Source organism: Mixophyes fleayi, chromosome 4 (genome assembly GCF_038048845.1).
Source record: "Mixophyes fleayi isolate aMixFle1 chromosome 4, aMixFle1.hap1, whole genome shotgun sequence".
NCBI classification, from domain to species: Eukaryota; Metazoa; Chordata; class Amphibia; order Anura; family Limnodynastidae; genus Mixophyes; species Mixophyes fleayi.
In genome coordinates, this window is record NC_134405.1 from 114,353,063 (window position 1) to 114,378,635 (window position 25,573).

The 25,573-nt window shown below is 37.7% G+C and overlaps 1 protein-coding gene across 1 annotated transcript in view; it reads right to left on the reverse strand.

The window, feature by feature from the left end:
* Positions 1 to 25,573, reverse strand: part of PRTG (protogenin) — a 131,658-nt gene that overhangs the window by 27,632 nt on the left and 78,453 nt on the right. The window contains exons 3-11 of the mRNA XM_075205928.1: positions 21,996 to 22,140; positions 21,537 to 21,670; positions 21,053 to 21,190; positions 20,708 to 20,866; positions 19,140 to 19,299; positions 17,907 to 18,154; positions 15,465 to 15,629; positions 14,893 to 15,198; positions 13,733 to 13,921 (exon numbers count right to left, since the gene is read on the reverse strand). Coding sequence (XP_075062029.1) covers positions 13,733 to 13,921; positions 14,893 to 15,198; positions 15,465 to 15,629; positions 17,907 to 18,154; positions 19,140 to 19,299; positions 20,708 to 20,866; positions 21,053 to 21,190; positions 21,537 to 21,670; positions 21,996 to 22,140 — 1,644 coding nt within the window. The remainder of the gene's footprint in view (positions 1 to 13,732; positions 13,922 to 14,892; positions 15,199 to 15,464; positions 15,630 to 17,906; positions 18,155 to 19,139; positions 19,300 to 20,707; positions 20,867 to 21,052; positions 21,191 to 21,536; positions 21,671 to 21,995; positions 22,141 to 25,573) is intronic.

Sequence of the window (25,573 nt, forward strand, 5' to 3'; positions counted from 1 at the left end):
TGTCACGTGTAACCTGCTGATCAATACAAACATGGATATGTGGCCTGTGGAGATGCTGGTGCCCACTAAACCTGATTACTATCTAAGACAGTAAATTATTGAAAAGCCAACATGCTTTAATTTAAAAATTGACCTAGCCGTTAAACCTTAATTAATACTATCCATTATATAAGTATTAGATAAAACGCAAACTTTGAAGCTAAACTATTATCAACTATTGTTATATTAAAAACAATATATATATATTCACACTTTTTTCCCCCAATATAACTCCTTTATGAAAACATTATTTTTACATTAAAGAAAAATTAAAAGGGGCTCAGTGTCTCCTTTGTATAATGAATATGAAGATATGAAGATTATTGAGATGTTTTGTGACTCACTGAGGTTGAGTGAACAGCAAACCGAGCTTTGTTTACAGATGTAAGGTTCAGACTACTTATTAGTCTGTAGAATAGGTGACATAGATGGGAAACCAGGGCATGTAGAATTTTGTACATTTAATAATGTACAACAACATACATAGTAGGAACATACAAATCATGCGATATTAGACCTAACAGGCTAATTCAATTATGTGTCTCTTTTAAATGTCCTAAATGTCAAACAGACACACATCACTTATATCACGTATAAAAAAATATACAACTTAATGGTATGCGTTTACTGCGAAAACACATTCAGTATCGTGGGAAAACTGAATGATTTTTTTTTAATTTATGTGTTTTCTCTCACCTAGCATTGTTATACCCCTCACGCTAAGAGGCGAAACTGAATATATCAGAATATATAGCTTTGTGATAAGACTTTATAATAAATAACCTCTTGGGGGATCTTAATGTCAAGACACGTCTGCACAGTGCTATCTCCCCACAGGATCTACTTTCTTAGAGTGTGGTTTTCTCAGCAACACAGAATTTATCTCCTTCCTGAAAGATCAGGAGGTCACAAAGAGCTGATATAAAGCACACTTTCTAAATATGTCAATGTACATCCAGGTCTTGTGGGTATATATATATATACACCAAGCAAACCAAAAATACAAACGCATCTCTTAAATCTCCTGTTACAATTATATTCCCAGTTATATCACATATAGGTACAATGAGCACTAAGGATTGTACAACACATCTCCTAACATCGGGATGATAATTCCCTCTAATGTGGAAGCATTATCCTACATTTAGAATTAATGTGCCACCTCTAGAAAGTTATTGGTTTGTACATGCCTTCCTGCAGCCTTTACTAAATATATTACCTTATATTTCTTCCTTCCATCTGTGTTTTTCACCAAAGGGTTTTCATAATCTAGAAAGCCTTGTTATTTTTATTGCAACAACTCTGCCTAGATAATATAAAGGGTTTGATGAAAAACATGTTTGTTTGTTTTTAAATCAGATGTTAGTAAAAAAAAATAAGTAAATATAACTCCAAATTAAGTAGATAGTTTCACATTCTTCTTTTTCCTTATAACTTAAAGGAACATTTCACCTCCACACAGAGTTATCTATTTTGTGGGACAAACCCATATGCAGCTTATCAATTTCTAGGAACTTAGGGACAACACTGGGAAACTCCCTGACTGATATTTATGTGGTACTGCTTTCTAGTAACTTGATAGGCTATATGCTCATAAAAATTACTTCACCGCACAAAATGGCTGCCCTCACCATGTGTAGGGGGCAGGTGCACTTCAACGTTATCTTTTCTTCAAATGTGGTTTGACCAAATCTAGCTAGTTTCCTGTCAGAAAAGCAAAAATGCACTTGTTTTATAATTATGTGTCATATTATTATTTATTTACACATGTGGCATATATTGGTTTATTTGACAAAACCACAGCTGAGCAATGGATGCTCAGATGTTCTCTCTCTTCCTCTAGACTCAGGGGCGAACGCAGGATTTAGAAGGGGGGTTTCCACCCCACCAGAAAAAAGAATAATATTGCGAGAGGGAGCATGCGCATGCGCAGCAGCTCCATTTCGGCGAGTCTGAATTCTACAGCAGCCGCGGCGCTGTCAAGCAGCATCTGCGGCAGTGCTGTATTATACTACAATACAGCACTGCCGCGGACGCTTCTTTGACAGCGCCGCGGCTGCTGTACAGTACGTTGGTTCACGGAGGGGAGGGGTTTCTGGAGAACCAGAAACCCCCTCTGCGTGCGCCACTGAGACTCCCTTCTGTTGTGTGGGAAAAATTGTTTTTCAAAATATAAATGGGGGCTGCAAGGCAGGCAGGACAATGCTATATAGTTAACAGGTAACTAGGAGGTTAATATGTAAACCCCATAGTGCACAAGGGAGTCTGGAATACATTTACATACTGGCAATCATTTAAAAGAAATTACAATTGTTTAAATAATTGCTATACATACTAGAAGACTGTATTGTAACTATTGTGTTATCACATTGTTTCCAGCCACAATCACACTGACCTATCTGTTATTAACAAATACATTTAGATTTGGCAAATACACAGAGAACCTTTTTCACAACACCCAAGTAAGGGTCATCTCAGAAAGAGAAAGGCCTTGAGGCTTCAAGTTTTCTAAAGTAAAGATCTGCTGCCATTAGCTAAGGGTCAATGAGTTTTAGCTTTTGAATTCCAGCTGCCTACCTATAAATCATGCTCTTGGGATGTGTTCTGTCTTTTGGGCCTTTCCCTTTCTCTGAAGGGATAGAATCTGCTTTTATCTTACTGGGTTCTGGTTCACTCAATATGAAATTCCTATAGTCTCCTATATTGTACATGAATACATGGACACAAAACACTTTTGTGCACAGGAATTTCATTTTCTCCCACTTACAATTTACTTAAAAAAATGATGTGCTTTTAAAAATGATACACAAGTTATAGAGTTAACTTATGGTCTAATTTTAGCACACATATATTTTATTTTATCATGTTATTATTACTATTATTTTTATTATTATTACTATTATTATTATCAATTAGTTATAAAGCACCAACATATTACAGGTCAACACATTAATATCCTTTTTAAGATTATGGACCTGAATTATCAAGTCACAGATCTGCCGATTTTGAGCGTACAGTTACAATATAACATTCAGGCCATCAAAAGGTTTTTAACGAGATGAAAAAACACTTTTTTTTTTATCACTAATACTTATATTATTAACAGATAACAGACATTTAATTATATATATTTTTTCTGTGCGTTCTCTGGCGAATTTATAATCCACACATGTATTGGATGTATCCTGCAGTATCATCTTGTGTAGTAGAGCACAGCAGACCTATACCCACATTCATCAGTGCATGAATCCATTCCTTGCTGAATTCAGGACTACGCAGAGCCGTTTTACGTACGTTTTTGAACAAATGCACATTGCGCTCAGAATGCTTTCCTTGATGAATCAGGCCCTATATGCCTGACACTGAATTCTCAAGAAAGCTTTATTTTCATTTTGACAAAATAGCCGATTTAAGCGTTCGTTAACCTCAATGAATTATTCATTTTTTTAAATAGTGCAATCTGTTCCTGAAAATAAAATGCCTTCAATAATATCTCTACTTGAGAGTAATTCCATGTCCCCCAGAATGAAGTGCCACAGGCCAAAACTCCCAGTTAAGTTAATGATAGTTTCAGAGCCTATTGGATTACCACATTCTGTGTGGAACAAATTAAACTTCAACACAAATATCCAATATTGGCTAACTGACAGTAAACCTTATTAATAAATGTCAATGGTTATTGATTTCATAATATACACATTTAACCCTGCCAATATTACAAGCAGAAATATCAGTGTTAAAAGTGTAAGCTCTCGTACATACTGGTGTTATAAAAATAAAACTAGTTAAAAGCATAAACACAACCTTGAACTTTAGCCTTAATTTTAGCAGAGCATTAGAAACGTGTTCTCAAAGCATCCCTTCAGCATAATATAATATGTATTTAATGAATGTTCCCATAGTCCGCACATGCTTATGGCAAATGTGGGTGTAAATCCCCTTTTATTTTTTTTATGTTGAAGGGCTGTGACTGCCTTGACTATGGTCCACCACCCTATCTGTTTATTCAGAGGTGTTTTCCAACCTGAGATACTCTGTTCACTTGCTTTTATTCATCTTCTCACCCAATTAAACTTGCCCCTCACTTCAGTTACGCATGCACCTATGTACAGAGAGAGAGACAGACAGACAGACAGCCAGTAAGTGAGACACAGACATAGAGGTACACAGAGAGAACACTAGAACACTCGCCAGAAGTCAATCCAATAAGGTACTGAAAGGAAAATGAGTAGACACTAGGGGCTTGATTCATTAAGGATCTTAACTTGAGAAACGTCTTATTTCAGTCTCCTAGACAAAACCATGTTACAATGCAAGGGGTGCAAATTAGTATTGGGTTTTGCACATAAGTTAAATACTGACTGTTTTTTCATGTAGCACACAAATATCAACTTTAAATTTCAGTGTACAAATAAGCTATCATGTATTTGTGTGCTACATGAAAAAACAGTCAGTATTTAACTTATGTGCAAAACAGAATGCTAATTTGCACCCCTTGCATTGTAACATGGTTTTGTCCAGGAGACTGAAATAAGAAGTTTCTCAAGTTAAGATCCTTAATGAATCAGGCCCTAGGTGGACATGAGTAGAAAAAATATAGCTGGTTTTACTACAAAAACATTGTATTTATACTGTGTTTTTAAAGAGATAAATAATCCAGCTGTGATTTCAGTTTACTCTGTTAAGGTAGTATTAATACAGTATTGGCCAGGTTTGAGGACATTTCATTTTTTGTGAACAAAGAATTAATACTATGTGATTATAATGTCTGTGGAAGAGAAATTAGCACTGTGTGTTTATGAGGTAAACTAGGTTTGGAAAACATATGAGTTCTCTATGTGTTGTTGCTCAAGATTATTTTCTGCAACATGAGAAAGGTTGAGCTAATCCGAATCGCTTCCAGCCAGGAAGAAAAACTACACTTTTTTTGTGCTGCCTCCCCATCACCTTTCACCTACTGGCCTCTACAATCCCAGGAGATCTTACCCTTCTCTTAACAAAAATGTCATTAAACTATGTGCTGAATATCCGTTCTTGCCCTGAAGGGATGCGAGGGAGACTTCTTAGACCCCTCTGTAATAAAGCAAAACCTGAAAATAATTATACTTAAGCTAAATGTATAACTGTGCATCCTCCTGTGTTGATAAGTGGTTGGCACCGATCACAATAATCGGGGGGTGGGGGGGGGGGGGGATAATATTTATCAGTCCACAAATACAAAAGATAAGTTTTTCTTTGCATCTGTCTTGGAGAGCTTATCGATTAACACTGACAATTGTTTTCTCTATGGGGGTAGATTTAATTGACAGAGATGTGGTGCGCAGACATCGCCCTGCGCACACTGCCGGCAATTGCAGTAGGAACCTCCGCCCATAGAGGTGCTAAGAAAAATAAGCGGAGATTCCGGCCATCTCTCCATTACGGCGTGAGGTATCTCTGCGGTCAGAGGCACCTTACACTGAATTAAATCTCCCCTATATGTTAGTTTTTTGTGGTACTACTACTACTACCTTTTTTTGTGAATGTTTTCTAATACAGCTTGAAGTGTCAGCTCTAACCTGTATTCATGTAATTTGGTGGCTATGGGTAATCACAATGTTCCTCAAAAATCACCTGCCATATTACAACTCATATATATGGGCAGCACAGTGGCCTAGTGGTTAGCACTTCTGCCTCACAGCACTGGGGTAATGAGTTTGATTCCCAACCATGGCCTTATCTGTGTGGAGTTTGTATGTTCTCCCCATGTTTGCATGGGTTTCTTCTGGGTGCTCTAGTTTCCTCCCACACTCCAAAAACATACTGTTAGGTTAATTGGCTGCTATCAAAATTGACCCTAGTATCTCCCTCGCTGTCTGTGTCTGTGTCTGAGTGTGTGTCTATATTAGGGAATTTAGACTGTAAGCTCCAATGGGGCAGGGACTGATGTGAGTGAGTTCTCTGTACAGCTCTGCGGAATTAGTGGTGCTATATAAATAAATGGTGATGATGATGATGATGATGATATATGCACTTTTACTAACATATACATCTATATTAAAGAACACACCATTGCCTAAATACAATAGAGGCAGACATTTTGGGGGGCTAAACCAATATACAGTGATGTCACTAGTTGCTAGTGATTTGATAGAATGAATTCTCATATATGTTGGTGCTACTTCCACTGTGTGTATGTGATGGCTACACTTTATATTACAGCTACCGAGAGTAATGAGGCTGTATGAGCATTTCTACTTTTCACCGCTGTTATAAAACATTTCAAAAGAGAGAGAGTCATAGATGGATAGATTAAACATTTATAAAAGCCCGGAAAGAAAGAGGCTTGCCAATCATTGCTAAATGAGGAAACCTTTTTCCTCCTAATCCTACTAAATTGGCACTTGAAATGCTATGTATTTTTTTAATAGGCAATCCTCATGATTCATTATTACTGCAGACCTTTTTCTCTGCTCATCAACCTAACTTTTTATCTCTCCCTCCTCCTACTTGTGCCACATGACCTCTGTGTCCAGAACCCTACCTGACACTGAGAGGTTTGCATAAATTTTCCCAAGACCAAAAGCTTTCTTGAACCTCATGAAAATGACCATATAATTCATTTTCCTCTAAAGCACTTAATGAAATCCGGATAACTCGATCTTCAAAGTGCTTGCCACAAAGAAACCCATTAAAACCCTGACACATTCAAATTGAAATGGAGGAATGAAAAACACGACTTCCAGAATCTGTAATAATGGTTCCTGGTACGTCAAGTAGATGCTTCACATCACACCTTCCACCAGGACCTACCACTTAAGTAGCTGTATGTTACTTATAGTCCATTAGATTTATATTTTACTAATAAAATCATTTGGACAAAATACGTCTATAGTTTCTTTAAGGGAAAGAAAACATGAAGATTCCAATGTTTTAGTACCAATATTATAATATTACTAAAGTTAGTGATATTAATAATTAATCATTTAAGCTGTGCTGGCTGTTTAAATAGAAAGGTTGCAGAAGTTTGGGCAAGTCAACCAGACCAGGAAAAATAAGAATGACAATGTCAGCATGTGTTATGACAAACTCTATGACACGTATAGTTGCTATAACATCTTCTGCGATTGGAAGGTGATATAGTAGTTTTGTTTACCACTGCACAGATCTGTAATCTAGACTGTACCGGCAATTCTAACATAGGATTGAGTGCTTGGTGGTGAGGGTGGATCACAGGCAACAACATTCAGATGGAAAAAGCAGGCACGGTTTCAGAGGTAGATGACTCCCTCTAATTAAACATTTCCAATCTTTCATCAGACATTCCTCACTAAATTGGTCATAGCGTAGTAACAATGCTCTAAATTAGGGGTTTTTCATCATCGTCATCCATTTATATAGCACCACTAATTCTGCAGCTCTGTGCAGAGGACTCACCCACATCAGTCCCTGCCCCATTGGGGCTTACAGTCTAAATTCCCTAACATACACACACACACACACACACACACACACAGACTAGGGTCAATTTGATAGCAGCCAATTAACCTACTAGTATGTTTTTGGAGTGTAGGAGGAAACCCACGCAAACACGGGGAGAACATACAAACTTCACACAGATAAAGCCATGTTCGGGAATTGAACTCATGACCCCAGTGCTGTGAGGCAGAAGTGCTAATCACTAAGCCAACATGCTTTTATTTACCACAAGCTCATGTCCCGATATCTAATATCCTCTTCTATTTATACCAAGAAAAATAAATTGTTGGTATTGACTAAGAAGGAAAGAAGTTATGTTTTCCAAGAACATAGTTTAATACAAAATCGATATGTTGTTCCCCGCATAGTACTGACATGTTCTCCTATATAGCAAGAACAACATGGCATATATTACAGATATGAAACGGACTTTGATTCCCCACACTTGTGAATTAAATTTTCCAGATGTCAACTGTTTTTATTCACCCCTAAATATATGTTCAGGAACATGTGCTGATATCCTAGCACCACATACTTAAAGTGTGCAGAAACTCCCAGCATGCAAAGTAGGTATTTCATTATTAATATGTGCAAGACATAAAAGGCGAAATGCTTTTGATGTTAATGTCAGCTGCATGTGCAGATATGGTCAATAAAACATGGGTATTCTTCTTTGAACTAGGGTAATTACGGAGAGCTGACAAAATATGTCTGTATTTTTTGTATAATTTATACATATGCTAAACAATTCAATGTAAGATCACAGCATCAGGGGACAAATATCTTTTCACTTTATTTAAAAAAACAGGAAAACATAGGGAAATGATTCTGGGATCAATGATTCAGTCTATAGTTGACACAGAGAGAGCCACAGAGGTTGTTATATATTTTATTATAATAAATATTTCCACAAAAATTTAAATTGTAACCAATGTGTTGCTGGAACAACTGTCCGTACATTGTAAATCTGCAGTTGTTATCAACAGTGGCGCACGCAGGGGGGGTTTCTGGTTCTCCAGAAACCCCTCCCCTCCGTGAACAAACAAGCACAAAACAGCATGTATTAACATGCTAAACAATGCCCCGACAGCACCGCCGCGGACGCTTCTTTGAGAAGCCTCCGCTCGGTGCTGGACAGTTCAGAATCCCCAATGGAGCTGCTGCGCATGCGCGGCCGCAGCAGCTCCTCCCTCTCATATCTGCAGGGATTACCGCGCTGGCCTGGTGAAAGGTGAGAGATCACTATGGCCAAATTTACATCTTATACATCTATAGATCGGTAAATAGCAATATTGTATAGTACTCACAATTTCACACACAAACCCTCAAAAACACCCCCTCTAAACACACCAATAACGAGATAGCACTACACACATAAGGCACACAGACAAGATACACACAGAAACACACACATGTTAAAACTTTTGTCATCTTTGCCTATTTCTCCCATATTTTCTCACTGTAAAATCTTGCCCAGTTTCACAAGAGTAGAGGGGAGATCTGTGAAAGTTTCATTTTGTCCAGCTCAAATTGCCATCATGAGGTAAATCATCAATTCCAAAGATTTTAGATGCTTTTACTTTGCTGAGCAGAATCTCCCTTTTGCCACTCATTTGAATAACTGTGCATCTCAGTTTCCACAGAAAGCCCATTAATATGCATTGCCCATAGATATGAATTGGAAAATCTCAGCCAATCACAAGTAACTAGACTGACTTGGCTTACTGTGACTGTAAGGTATATTTTTTTTCAAGCTTTACGTAGCAGGCTAAAATAGTGGATCCTATAACATATTGGTTATCATCAGCTATTTATATAGCATTATCAATTCCGCAGCGCTGTACAGAGAACTCACATCAGTCCCTGCCCCATTAGAGCTTACAGTCTAAATTCTCTAACATACAACACACAAACAGAGAGAGACAGACTAGGGTCAATGTGTTAGCTGCCAATTAACCTACTAGTATGTTTTGCATATATGTATGTAATATAGTCCAAACTTGTATCATGGTATCAATGTTTTTTCTTTAGTTTTGTGGTTGTTCATTTTTTTTAATGTGCGTTAGAAATGCTATTTTGATGTGCGGTATCATTGCTAGTTTAAATACGGAGTGTCAATACTCATTTTAATGAAGGGTTTAGATTGTTTTAATGTATAGTATTTTAGTTTGTAGTAGGAATGATTTTTTTATGTTTTATTTTGCTTTGTTCCGAATTCAACCATTTGGAAACCCCCCCTTAAAAATCCTGCGTTTGCCCCTGATCAACATAGATTTTCATTAATTGCAATGGCTTATCATTTTTCACAGTGATCAGGGCTGTCAAGAGGAATTTTGGGCCCCAGTACAGCAACTTCTTGGAGCATTGTCATAGCCGCTAAATAGGTCATGCTTACAGCAGGTTGGTGGCTCCTCTTACTACACAGAAGGCCAGGAGCACCAGGCAAGCCCCCCCCCCCCCTCAAACCTTGACACCCCTTACAGTATGCCAAACAATAGCAAGGAGATATCACTAATTGGCTAACAGTAGAGGCAGGGTAAGTCAAGCTAAAGCTGACCAGCCCAAAGTGACTCTGATATGTGATTTGACGGTTTTAGATCAAATTACCCAGACATCACTTTGTGTGAGGGCCCAACTAGCAACGATGATTTTGATCTGACGGTGATTGTGTCTGCCTTCTTACCTCTTTGTCTGTATTACCCAGTATTGTTAATTCCTGAGTTTGTCACCAATTGTAAAGTGCTGCGGAATTTGCTGGCGCTATATAAATAAATGTTACTGTTGATGATGATGCTTGTGATCTGCATGTGTGCGCAGACATTGGATGACTGCACTAAGTGGTCCTCGTGTGATCCTGCCAATTCGACACATAGACTATTTTCAGCTGTGAGATTGAACAACGGAATCTATATATTAATTTATTGAGCGTGATAGATACAGTCAAGTGAGACTTTGCGCCCTCACATAGAATGAATTCAAATCAATAAAATAGAAAGAACATTAACTTGGTATTTTATTCCTGCAACATAATAGCATATATAATAACATACTGCCTTATACTTGAAATGACAAAAGGCAAAAATAAACCCTTATCTTCATGATAGTGTCCCAGTAGGGTGTGCTATGCAACTACAGAAAATAGGATTTTACTATAAACTTTGATAAGAAAATAAAGATACAAAATAAGTATGCATAACGCATGGTGGAGAGAAATGGTTTTACAACAGACAAATGCGAATATAATATGTTGAGGATGTATCACTTTGCAAATAAGCGATGGTGGCTGCTGGCTGAAACATTAACTGCATATATCTCTATTTAACAAAGTTCAGAAACTCACAACCGGCTGCTGGAAAGCCTTGCTGATTTATCACACTCACTGGTTTTCTGTGATAGTAATTCATCAAGCTCTACTCTGTGTTAGCTCAGCCATTTTACCCGTAATGTCCATTGACTGGAGTGGCAACAGTCCCATTAGCCTTAAATTTGGCATTCACACCTTGTATTACTTCATGCAGGATTTTCCTTCACAGCTCTGGCCTACAGTTCTTGAAATATTTAAAGTCTATACCTGTAGAACCCTGGCCACAACTAAGCTATATTTGTCAGGTGGGCGGGGATGTAAAAACAATCTACATAAATGACTGAAACACAAACTAGATTTGCACATGCCACGTGTCAATATAGTATACCTAATATATAACCTGTGTCGATTTACTAAGGTGTCTGGTCAGCCTGGATTTGTAGTTCTACAGCAATGAAAAGCTGTAGGTTGCCTAAGCCTACTTTAATAGATGGTTAGAACTTTATTTTATGTGCTTCTGGTTAGCAGAGTGTGCTGGGACTTTTAGATTTGCAATAACTGGATATATGCAGGTTAATAGATGGTCAACGTTTGTTAATGTTTGTAGGCAATACTGAAGTTGTATGTCACTGGTGCGTGGAGTTTACTTGGAAATGCATAGGCTACTACATATCAACTATTACATTTTACATCATACCTTTTTGCAATCCAGTTTTTGTAAAAAAACCAAAACACTGCAACAATACAACACTATTTAAACAACTGTGAACATTTGGGATTCAGTAACTGTATTCCAGATGTACAATGATACCTGAATAATGGGACATTAACCTCAGCATAAGGGACATTAACCTCAGCATAAGTGCACAAACTATAAATGGCACCTTTTTTAACGCAGTTACATGTGAACCAGTTTTTTTCTCATTCCATTATATATATATATATAAAGGTTTTAGCTGTACTATAACATATCTTGTGTATACATTGTGTATACATTTACCATCTGCTGCACGACAGTAGGAATGAGAGGGGAAACGTTACGATTTACATTTCTGACTCGTGGATGTGTGATATATATATATATATATATATATATATATATATATCTAATATATAAATGCTTAGTGGCGTCTGTCTGTCTGTGTGTGTGTGGAAAAAAAAACACAAGTTGCAGCGCCACCTGCTGGGCGGAGTTATACACTGACCTACTAAATTCTTAGTGTGTGTGGGAAAAAAAATTCAGAAAGGGCTGAAATTTGGTAGGGCTCAAACTCATTTTCGTGAGGTAATTTTACCTCATGAACACACATGTGTAGAGGCGTGCGTTAGTGTGTGTGTGTGTGTGTGTGTGTGTGTGTGTGTGGAAAAAACTATTTTCTCAGAAAGGGCTCATCCAATTGACCTGAAATTTGGTATACTGACATTATTTGACAAAAAAATTAGAATAGTCAAGTCACTTAACTTCCATCATCCCCCCTTCCCCCCGTGGGAGGGGTGGTAAAGGCTAAATTTACGAGTTGAGGGGTCAAACTCATTTTCGTGAGGTAATTTTACCTCATGAACACACATTAAAAAGGCCGCTTGCGTCGGGAAGTAACGCTCTTCCCCTGAGGAGGCCTGGGCTAGGCCCAAATGTATGACAAGAACCTTTTTAGGACCTTAAGTAGCTTGATTTGACTAGAATGCATGAGTATCATGCACGGGTTAACTTGTATATATATATATATATATATATATATATATAGTGTAATATATGCATAAATATATTTAGTGACACGGAGTGGTTTGCCACAGGCCTCTAAGAGAGGAGTTAGGTGTTCAACTGACAGTCTGCAGGTGAAGGCTGCAGGCAATGTTACACACATGTATAGCAGGGCACCTAATTTAAAGGTATACAGGTGTAAGGCATGTGTGGCAAAGTTAAAATATAACGTGTGATGTAACTTGCATGGTGGAGGTGCTTTGGATGTGTTTTTCCTTTACAGCTGACTGGGTGTGTCTGCAGCGAGATGGATGAAACAGAACACCTGAAGAGAACTCCTTCTCTAAGGACCAGGTGGGAGTGTCACCTGTCAATTAAGCTAGGGGGTAGGAGGTCTGTAAAGTATTTAAACCCGTATTGTGCACTTGTGCAGGGTGACTGATGCCAGACAGTGGCCAGTGTCCAGACAAAAGAACTATGTCTAGTCTAAGCTAGGTGGCCAAGAATTACATATACACACACACACACACACACACACACACACACACACACACTATATATATATATATATATGCATATATATGTGTATGCATGTAATTCTTCCCTCGAACATACTGCTTTGCTTCTTTGTTCCTATTTTGGTTTGGTATCTGGCCTCCAAATTGCTTAAAAAATGTAACAAAAAAAAATATAGCATTAATATAAATGTGCACATACCCATGTCGCTGTAGTAAAAAAAAAAATGACATCTGTGCAATGGGCTCTGTATAATGTATCTAGCAATGTACAATCTGGCTGTGTAATATGATTTTCAATGAGGTACGTGAAATTGCACTTGGCTGATGGTCTAGAATTCATGGTGCCGGGAGGCGGGCACCGTGACATGTGTCTATGCATTATTAGTTTTATATTCGCAGTTCTGCATTATATTCACTGGCAAGATAAATAAATCTATATTATATTTTATTAATACTTATCTTTGATTAACATAAGATTTCTTATTTGTTTGACACCCTTTGAGTGATACTTACTTTACATTAATGATTTTCTATTAAGAAATAGATTCCTTTCCCACCCCAATGTCCAAACCACCTTATAGGAATATGTATCCATATTACATTACATAGATAGTATATTAGGGAACATGAATAACACTGAGATAATGGCTCTAGGATAACTAACACTTTAAATCATTGTGACTGCTTAATAACAGGGACCGGAACACTTACCTAAGCCCCCAATGTGATAGTCAAAGTCTTTGACATCCAGCAGGATAGGTCCGCTCTCTTGCTGTCCTTCCTCCTTATAGTACAGCTTATAACCCTGTATAGTGGCTGTATCCTCAGGATCCTGTTGCCATCTCACAGCTATTGTTGTGCAGTTCAGAGGATCCAAACGCAACTCTGGAGACCTTGGTGCTATAAAATAACAGTTGTACTTTATGTGATTCTTTCTTTTAATGTATTTATGAACTATATGATCAAAACAATATGCAATGCATGTTTCATTTGTTTTTGAAAATTTTACTGTAAAGGAATGTCATTTTTATAGTTTAGAAATAAGAATTGCATGTTCTTAACAGGCTTAGATATATCATTACATAGATGGTAAAGTTTAAAGCAAACTGCCCTAACAAGCTATTGTTAGACGTCTGTCACCTCAGAACAAGAAAGTCACAAAAAGTTGAGTTATTGTCTTGTTTGCTCAACCTGTGACTAAGGAGAGACCTCTCTGACCCCAACATAGTTTCAGTTTACCTGACACTCTTACTTAACTTTACAATTAATTGCTGAAGATGGCCCCTTTTACTAAATCTCTGTAGCCATCTCATCCAGGTCGAACTACTCTTTAATAAACTTCCACAGCATGACTGCTCTCTCTGGAAAAACTTGTGCCAGCATTGGAATTTCCTTTAAAGCTACACTGACAGAGAGCCGTGGGAGTTATTTCTATTCACCACGTATAAACAGCTGCCCAATGGGGTGTCCATTTTTTGTTAAGTTCTATACTGTCTTTTTAAGAAAGTCTAATCTTGCCAACAATACATGGGCTATATGAAAAATATGAAATCATTTAGCAGTCCCAAATATAATGCAAGTATTGCGTGCACTTAAAACCTGACTTAAACACTGACTCCTATCTTTGACAGAGATTGACAACTGTACTCTGAAAAGGGGAGGGGAGTTCAGTGCTGTAAAGGCTGGCAAATGGGTTGTGAGCAGTCATTATCCTACAAAGTGTTTGCTAACAGATTCTGAGGCAAAACAAGATTATATATATATATATATATATATATATATATATATATATATATATATATCTCAAACATATAAAAATGTTCTAGAGAGGCGCAAAACATCTCTAACTTTATGACTGGTAAAACACCTACCTCTTATGCTGCTAACTTTGGGTGTCCTGTGAGATGTCCAGACTGATGACTCTCCCCACCCCACTATTGTTGCTGCTGCTATACGAACCAGGTAGACACTGTCTGGTTTAAGGCCCTCCAAGAAATAGTCATGTGTTGTACCCGGTAGTTCAAGAACTTGGATAGAACTTTCAGTGCTCATTCGAAATGATAATCGGTAAATGATGATGTTTCCTCGACGGAATTTGGGCTGGATGGGGAGCCATGAAATAAGAACATCTGTGGGACTGCGGCTTGTTAGACTGATTTCTGGGGCTCTCAGTGGAACTGGAATAAAGTTAAATATAATAATGCTAAGCTTTATTTTAACATATAACAATGTATTTGCAACTTACAAGTTGCCATGTTCTATTCGACCTACAAACATTTTCTGTTCATTCAAAGAAAATTATTTTACCGCAATAGCTACAATATCTGGCATGTGTTATCATCGTGCATGTTTATTATGTACATTTGTTTATCTATATTTAACATCATTAATGCCATTAGCAGAAAAAGTTAATAGAGAAAATGCCAAGAGCAAAATGTCTTACCGTCTTCCAGTGTGTTCTGTGTTATATGATCTGACATCTGGCTTGCCCCTATTGGCATATAGGCAACAATGTAAAATGTGTAGTTGCTGGCAGGTTCCAAGTCGTCAATAATGTAATGATTTGTGTCATTTCCAATAACCACTTGATATTCCTCATTATTTATACCTAAATAACAACAATAAACAGTGCATGTGATCTCATACTTATCATAGTGTGGTAAAACAGAAGCATATAAATCAACTATTCAATGACATACCACTAAAGCTTGTAATACTGACGTTAGTGTATAAAGTACTGTAAGGACACATAAAAAGCGTTATAGACATTTCGATATCACCATTTTAGTAGTAATTGAGCATGAATGAAATTTCACGGATAGCTAAAGAAGTCCTGTATTCTACAATACACGCCCCTACCTGCCCCTAAAATATTATTTTAGCAGTTTATTAATAAATCAGCGTATGGCTCGTTAAATAGAATTTACATTTAAATTTTAAAAAAAGTAAGAATAGAATGGTCTCTTAAATGGAGATTTGTACAACTGCTTTTTAAGATACAAGGTGTCATACCAAGCTGCAATGAACAAATCCCGGAATTGTTTTTATTTTTTTTATTTATGTAGCCCACAAAATAATTAGGAACAAAAACAAACATAAACAGAGTGCATTTTATGCATCGAAACGTTGTGTTCTACTATATTCAAATTGAAAATTAAATTAACTTGACCCCATTAAAAGAAACAATTGAGATGTGCTCCACAACTAGTCACAACAAGTTTTGGCAAACTGCTTCATTGAAGAAAAAGCTGTTAATGGATTTCCCATTTAACCACTTATAATGGCTTCATTTTAAATCCGTGGGATTGAACGTTGGGAAAAACAAAACACGTTTTCTGAGTCACGCCATTTGAGAACAAACCATTTGATAGGAAACAACAACCAAACAAAAATCTGTATTGTAGAAGGAGCAATTATATAGTTGAAATCTATTATAGCAGTTGGATGAGACGAAGGCAGGCGCATTGAAAAAGAATGCTCTCTATAAATGTGTTGTGTCTTAATGAGCTTAGGAAAAATGTCAGCAATTCATATTGAAATATGCAGAGGGTTACATAGCTGTTAATGCCTTTGTTGTGTCTTAATTCCTAAACATAGGAACTAGTAGGCGGAATAAGGTTGTTGAAGGATGTTGTGGTTCAAGACCATTTCACACCAAAATGCATGTCAACTTAATCAAAACTCCCCCACCGCCCATTGCCATTAAATTCATAAACAAAACCCAGGACCAAATTCCGCTATTAAGCTTTCCCACATTTCTGAATTGAGTAAAAAGCATTTTAATTAGACAAGATTACTGGCCTCTCACAACAGAGCCGTTGATGGTTTGTTAATTAGGAATGTCGTGGCACGATTTTTGACCCACTAAACAAGATCCTTAAGCTCAAATTAAAAGGCCTTGTTCTTGGAGTGAATGAGCCACTGGGCCTCATGCAGAGGGCTGATGAAATGACCATAATAGGGGGTGAGACCAGCCTACAAACATAATCACTATGCCCTTTGTAGAGCTTCCAAATTGCTAACAAGGAATTAATACACTCATGTACTCTTATCCGACCTTTCGTTTACCCAGCACACTAGCCCATTAATTTAAATGCAAGATCTGTCCCTTTTTAAAGAACACCTGTTGGCTTTCTTTGAACGACATCTCTTTCTTTACACACTATTTATATATTAAATAGAATTCATCGTCACAGGAAATATGATGATGCACAAGTTGATTATTTAAAGTTACAAAGGATGATTTCCTTTATCCAAAGAATCGACTATTCACCAGTTAAGAGATTTGTAGAAAAAAAATTCTCTGTGGTTTGTTTCTCTGTTGAATGAATGTATTTTGTTTGCTGGTCTTAAAAAACAGTAACATAACAATAATAAAATAGCAACAATAAAACATTCTCTCTCTCTTTCTCTCTCTCGATACACACACACACATAAGGTTTGAGTCATTAAGAACAGCAAAGCAAAAAAAAGAGCAACTTTGCGCCTGGGCAAAACCACGTTACATTGGAGGGGGAGATCCATTTAAAATGTGGAGACAGATTTATACTTGGGGTAAGTCATGTCCTAGATCAACTATAAATTTCAGTGTAAAAATAAACTATCAAGTATTTGTGTGCTGCATGAAAAAGCAGCCAGAATTTAACTATGCAAAATAATAAACTATTTTGCACACATTGCATTGTAACATGGTTTTTCCAGGATCAAATTTACTCCTTTTTTTGCCTTCCTTTCCCTAATGACTCAGACCCATACTATTTAATTGTGCATTCCTAACTGAAAGCTAGAGTAGCTCCGGAAAGGGAAATCTTATAGGAAGAGCCTCTTGCAGCTGTCAGAAATCTATAGGCTTTTCACAAACACACCACAATTCACTTATTCTTACCTTCCGCCTTCATGTAATGCACAGAATAAGCAATGACTTTTTCTGAGTTGTACAGGGGCCTTTCCCACGACAGTACAATAGCTGAACTGGACATTGTCTCAGCTCGGAGGTGACGTGGAGCACTAGGTCTGTCTTCAGCCATCACTACTATCAATCTCGCTTTAGAGAGGATAGAGCCCCGACTATTTTCTGCCATGCACTGATATATCGCATCATCTTCAGGGATGATCTGATTAATTACCAGTTCACTAGTGTAGAGAAACAGAGAGACATGGATTTTGCATGAAGTGAAGTACAGCACTAACACATCAAAACAATACTTTTCAATAGCAAATTCCTACACTTAGCAAGATAGCCACTTCCAAAGGCAAAATGGATTTCTTTACTTGAAGTGGTAGTGATATTCCTATTGGCAGTATATATATATATATTTTTTTTTATATTATGAAAGAAAAATATATTAAGTACAACATTTTAATGACTAGTCAAAAATGTAGCATGTTGATGTTCTGAAACTAAATTAATGGTGAAATCAGACACCTCCTGAGGTGAAATTTAACCAGTATAGTTATCACTGTTTGATCAAGAAACATCCATCACGTTGAAGAAATTAATGAGTTCCCTCTCTCTACCGATAACAGTCATTGGTCATCTCTATTCCATAATGTTACTGAAACTGTATTTTACACATAGCACACACTTACTTTTTCCTAATAAATTGTATGTGTGTGTGTCTAAAGTGTGTGTGTCTTCAGTGTGTATGACTACAGTGTGTGCCTACAGTGTGTGTGTCTACAGTGTGTGTGTCTTCAGTATGTGTGTCTAGAGTGTGTGTCTCTACACTATGTGTCTTCAGTGTGTGTGTCTACAGTGTGTGTGTCTCTACAGTGTGAGTGTCTCAGTGTGTGTGTGTCTACAGTGTGTGTATCTCTACAGTGTGAGTGTCTCAGTGTGTGTGTCTACAGTGTGTGTGTCTCTACAGTGTGAGTGTCTCAGTGTGTGTGTCTTCAGTGTGTGTGTCTTCAGTGTGTGTGTCTCTACAGTGTGAGTGTCTCACTGTGTGTTTCTTCAGTGTGTGTGTATCTTCAGTGGGTGTGTCTTCAGTGTGTGTGTCTACAGTATGCGTGTCTACAGTGTGCACGTCTACAGTGTGTGCGTCTACAGTGTGTGTGTCTTCAGTGTGTGTGTCTTCAGTGTGTGTGTCTTCAGTGGTAGACCTGGTGGATCTTTTACCTCTTGTACATTTTTATTCTCCCATTAGAATGTATCTTTCTGCCGTTCTTGAGCCAGGAGATTTTTGGCTTTGGGATACCTTCAGCCTGACATACAAAACGAGCAGTTCCTGCACGTGGCCTTGTCAAGGTTTCTGGCTGTTCAGTAAATGATGGAGGCACTATAGAAATGTAAATATAACAGAGAACAGAGACAAGATAAAGCTAAAGTAAGGTGTGCATGATCCCTCATTATATAAAATCTATGCACTGGTGCTAAAAATAATTGCACCATACATATAAAATGCCTACAACAAAATTATATTTAGGGACTAATTTATAGTTGAACATAAAGCAACTATGTGTCTGCACACTTGGATTTTCCACATTTGTATTTTGAGTTACATGCCTGTTAGAAACGTACAATCTTAACCTGGGGCCTGATTCATTAAGGATCTTAACTTGAGAAACTTCTTATTTCAGTCTCCTGGACAAAACCATGTTACAATGCAAGGGGTGCAAATTAGTATTCTGTTTTGCACATAAGTTACATGGAAAAAACAGGCAGTATTTAACTTATGTGCAAAACAGAATACTAATTTGCACCCCTTGCAATGTAACATGGTTTTGTCCAGGAGACTGAAATAAGAAGTTTCTCAAGTTAAGATCCTTAATGAATCAGGCCCCTAGTCTTTATATTCATCCAGATCAAAGATGCGACAATCATTATCATCAACTTACCCCATGTGTCAAGTAGGTACGTAATTTACTACTCGTAGCTAATGTATTCAAGATCCGTGTAGTTTTCAAAATAAGGTGCATATCAAAGGGGCTTCTACACAACCTTACAGTACTGCACATGCACATCAACACCCCATATCACCTTTCCAAGCACAAGGAGTCACATGTGCAGGATACGCGCAACTCTAAATATGGATGGCAGCTGTGCACATGCGCCTTCCGCCAGTTTTGCACCAAGATCCGCCTTTAAACTGTGCAAATCTACTTACGTGAAGCTCTAAATCAGGCCTTGGTCTCTCTGCTTGAGACTAATAAAGGAAGGCTGAGCAAATCACAGGAGCCCAGTGTCTAAAGTGTACTTATGACTCTTCATTTGAGGCTTGATAAAAATGAAATGTAACATGGTCCGATTTTTGCAAATACTTTGTCAGCAAAATTTAGATCAGCAATGTGTTTAAAGGCAGGTTTTGCCTTCAAATACATTGTTGTTTTAAATTTTGCTGACAAAGTCTACGAATATCGCTATTTGCAAAAATTGGGAGTATGATACATTTACTAAATGCATGAAACCCTCTGCTGACTCCTAAAAAGGTCAAACGTAGTCCCTATTTTTTGTGGCTCGTTGAAATAAAACTAGCCTCAAAAGCTAAAATACTTCAATTCAAAGCTCCACATAAGAGGCATCTGCTAACATGGATATTTTTATTGTCGATCAGTCCATGATGCAATGGGAACATAATTTCACAGAAATACGGTACCATACACTGAGCACATTCTGAATGATATCCTGAGAACACTGCTGTGCTCACCCTCCAAAACATGAAAATATTTTCCCAGCATTGACCTTACCCAACACTATGACATTAGCCATTGCCACAGTGAAGTTGCGAGTTCCTGGGGTGGAGGCTCTACAGATGTAGAAGCCAGAATGCTGTAGATTCACATCAGATATAACAAGATTTCCATTTCCCAGCACTCGTGTGTTGAAGACGTCAATGGATTTTTGGTCTAAGACAGAGAGTGTTTTTGTTTTATTACTTTTTTTCTTTCATATTGGAAGCAAAGCCATGTTTATTATGGAGATCATGAACTGCTTTAAGCTAAATTATGTGCTGAATATTAAAATGTAGCATATTTTTGGAACGTAATCTAAGGTTCTCGCAAAATACTGTTTGTGGCAAAATGCACTCTTACCCAGCCTGCTCCAAGACACTATAGGTTTAGGGTTTCCTGTAGCCATACATTCCAGTGTAACAGACTGATGCAGGGAGGTAGTTGTATTCTGGGGAGCTGCTATGATAACAGGTTTCTGGAAAGACTTCACCTGTGTGGCTAGAAAAATACATAGAACAAATAAAGTCAGGAACCACATTTCTGAGTCTTGCTATAACAGTTTTCCCAAAGTCACCATAGCTATTATTTTTAGATTTTAAGTTTTAACAGCTTGCTGTCATACCAGTACCAGTACCAGAATATTGGCACACATTGGCAACTAAAATACTTTTCCACTTCCATCTACTACGATTGGTAAATTTGTGTGCGACAGTACACTACTAACAACTTCAAGCTTCAAAATTTATCATCACTAAACTTGAGTCTTCGCCCACAGAGGATGCAGATAAGCAGTCAGTGGAATCGGTTTAATAATAGAATGCTGTCCATCACAGAATGGTCGTACCTGGTGCAACAGACAACAAGGCATCAGCGCTCTTCCGTCTGTTTGATAAAGTGGTGGCGACACATCGGTAATTTCCAACATCCTTCTTAGTGACACCATAGATCTGAAGAACTCCTTTTGGTAGCACAGTAATCCTTTAAATGACACCAGAAAAATAATATGTACAAGTTATGACATTATGCAGGTGCTGCCCTAGCCTTGTAAGAGAATATGCTGTAAATTAATGATGTGTGAAACCAACATATTCATCTCTCTATATATATATAGGTGTTTGCAAGCTCAAGTAGGAAAAAAACTTAAATCAAAAAGTAAATCAAATCAATTCTATGTGCCTCTATATACAAAATAATAGTAATGCCTCAATAAGGTATACAACAAAGCAAATCCACAGCAATTTCAGATATCTCACTAATAACAATACAACTAAGTTACTTATGTCTTTACGTAAATTGATATTACCTGTCCATGGCAAGAGGCAGAGCGGTGCGATTTACTTCCCAAGTAATGACAGCTGAAGGGTTTGCTGTTATCTTGCAAGAGAATCGGGCCACTCCTCCCTCTTGGACCTCTATTGAAACTGGTTGCTCTTCAAAGGCAGACATGCCTGGAATATAAAAAAACACACACATTATTTACAAGGCACACACACACAGCCAATGCAAACAAGACCACAATAGTAATTTTCAATTATATAATAAAGTGTTCACTGACCACATAATGCTTATTTTTTTATTTCTGCTTTTTTCATAACTTCATTAAGTCTGACCAAAGTTTTATAACAGGCTCATTTCCACCAGTATCCATATTAAAACGATTTATTGATTGTACTGTGAAAATGCCAAGTTTGGTCAGCTCTGGAGTACATCACGACTTTACGTTGATGGAATTGTGAACGGTTAGAAATCATAATTAGTATATCATGTAGATCTGAGAATACCCGGAGGTGAAAGGTGAATAGTCCATGATCCCAAGGTAATTAATCACATTATTACAAAGGAGTATTAACACTTTACCTCTAAACATATTCTGCAGCCTGCAACACACTATAGGGAGATTTTAATGTACTGTATTTATTCCATAAATCTCCTGCTACAGTTCTAAAACAATGGATATTCCTGACAATGAATAAAAAAGCAAATAAGTTCCTATCTTCAGGCAGATGTGCATATACAAGGCAGGAAGGCTTCCCAATTCCTCCTTGACACTGGTATTACAAACTGTTTTCCTCGTTCACAATTCATCTAAAGAGCCGTAGAGAATAGTATTTTCGCTTCTATTCTGATTTTAAAAAATAAAAAAAATGTCCTTGTTTTATCAAATCCCAACAGCGTAACTATATTACCAGTCACAGAACAAATGAGGAACGAAAGAAAAGGAGCAAGATAAATCATTCTTAGCCAGGCTAAAATAAGTGCAATATTGTTTCAATAATCTGACGAGTCCAATATAAAGAAGAAATAGATGGTAAGCTCTCATGAGCAGGGCCCTTAGTCTCATGTCTGGACCTCGTCAGTACTTGTTCTCTTGTTATATGTGACTGTATTTTCTATGATTTGTAAATGTCCGGTGCTGATAGACGTAATGAAGCAACATGAAAATTAATGCACATGTATCTATTCATTTATTATGCTGTAACATGCCTTCTAAGAATTCATATGGTAATCGCCATGTGTCCTTCATAATTGTTATTTAAACATAATGTATCAGATAATTGACAGACTGGTAATTACTGCTTGTGCTTAGTACAAAGTGATACAGTCACAATATGTAAAGTTGCCGTATTCCTTTTCAGAACTAGTCTTTTTCAGATTTGTTCTCAGAATTGTGGGCTCATTGTGCGCAGCTGAGATGTAATTTCCAGAATAATTGTGCCTTTTGTGGCAGCACAATCTGTTATTGCTCCCTATGAGTCGATTTAAAACCCAAACTGTAAAAGCAATGTAGTGATGGGGTGAATGAGCCATAAAAAAGCCCCACATCAAAGTCATACACAGGGTTGTGTTGTTCGTGAAAACAACCCCCTTCACAACACCATAAATGTAATTGCCTTTTTATGAGAAGTTCGCCCCTTTCTTTTAGTATGTAGGTACTTCTCGGCTTTACGACCTGGCGAAAACGACACAAGCTATTGTGTTATATTCCCACCCCAATTCCTCTGAAATCCTACTCATAGCACCTGTGCTTCCTCTAACCAGTGCAAAGCTGTGACTAAAAACAAGATGTGAGCTTATCATGATCTCAACCACTATAAACAAACTGTCCCTAAATTGACTATCACAGCATCAGTCTCCTGAGTGTTCTGCGACATTGCAACCAACCTAAAGATATCAAATGGTGGCAATAAACCTTTCTATTCAACAAACCTTTACATATCTATAGCCTACCCTTCTCCTGCCTGATACTACTCCCTCTGGGTTCTACCAGATACCGGCCCAATCTCCACTCACCCTAGCTCCTATTGTCCCACGGTTGTTCTTCCTTTAGGTTGTAAACTCAAATGAGCAGGGCCCTCTCTACCCTCTTCCTCATGTCTGCACTTTGTCATCAACCCCTTATGTACTTGTTCTGTTTTATGCATGATTTGTTATACCCACCGTGTGGCACTGCAGAGTGGCACCTTGTAAATAAACAATGATCATCATCATCAATAATTTATATAGCGCCACTAATTCCGCAGCGCTGTACAGAGAACTCACTCACATCAGTCCCTGTCCCATTGGAGTTTACAGTCTAAATTTCCTAACAAACACACACACACACACACACACACACGTAGAGACAGACTAGGGTCAATTCTGTTAGTAGCCAATTAACCTACCAGTAAGTTTTTGGAGTGTGGGAGGAAACCGGAGCACCCGGAGGAAACCCACGCAAACACGGGGAGAACATACAAACTCCACACAGATAAGGCCATGGTCGGGAATTGAACTCATGACCCCAGTACTGTGAGGCAGAAGTGCTAACCACTATGTGACCGTGCTGCCCCAATGATGATATTTACCCATATGAATACTGTAAATCCATCTTGTCTTATGTGCAGAATAGCTGTTTACTATTTATCAACTAAAAGATAAAGCAGAAAAATTCCTTGTCCCTACTAAATAAGGCTAGGGACACACTACAGAAATTTTCTCCCGATTTTACTAACGACTGATAAAATAAAAGTCCTGATCAGCATGCCGATTCATGTGTACACACTATATACGTTTTACAAAATTTACCTTCAGATCTGTGCTCTTCATCTGTCATAACCATCTGCTGAAAAGATCATGACTCTATAAATTCTGTGGCGATCCTGATCATGAGTCCATACACACTGCAGAATTGGAACAACATTGTTCCATTACTGAACGAGATTTTCAAGTAAGTTTAAAAACCTCGACCAACAATTTTATGTGCTTTGAAACGATAATTGTTTATCGTTCCAGGAAACACACTATTGTGATATCAGGCCAATCAGTGTGTACCTAGGGTAACTGCTCATACAGCTTAGTTCATTATTGCAGGCGGTTTTAATCTAATCTTTCTTCCCAACTAAGTTAGTACATATTTGACAAAAAACTCCTAATTCAGGTTAGGTACACACTGGAGGCTTTTCAGAAGATTATCGGGCCAATCACCCAATAAACAACTGCTCAGTCTCATATCGCATTAGTGTGTATAATCACACGATGAATGACAATTGTTCCAAAGTGCTGATTGTCATTTCATTTGGTTGATCATACTGTTTAATAATCTCGTTACATTCACAAAATTAGAACGAGATGCACTCACGATCACGATCTCCACAAGGTTTACAGAGTCATGATCTATTCAGCCGATGCCGGCAATGACCATGTCCTGGTGACTAAATGTAGAGAGTCCTGTAGATGGAGTAGTTTGTTTGTTTGTTCTGAGACTGAATATTTCATTTCAGAGTCACATAGGCTAACGAAATTCGTAAGGACATGTGGATAGCTAGAACGACTAGAGGACCAGATGAAGAGCACAGATCTGAAGGTAAATCATGTGTAGTGTGTATGCATGAATCACCCGAC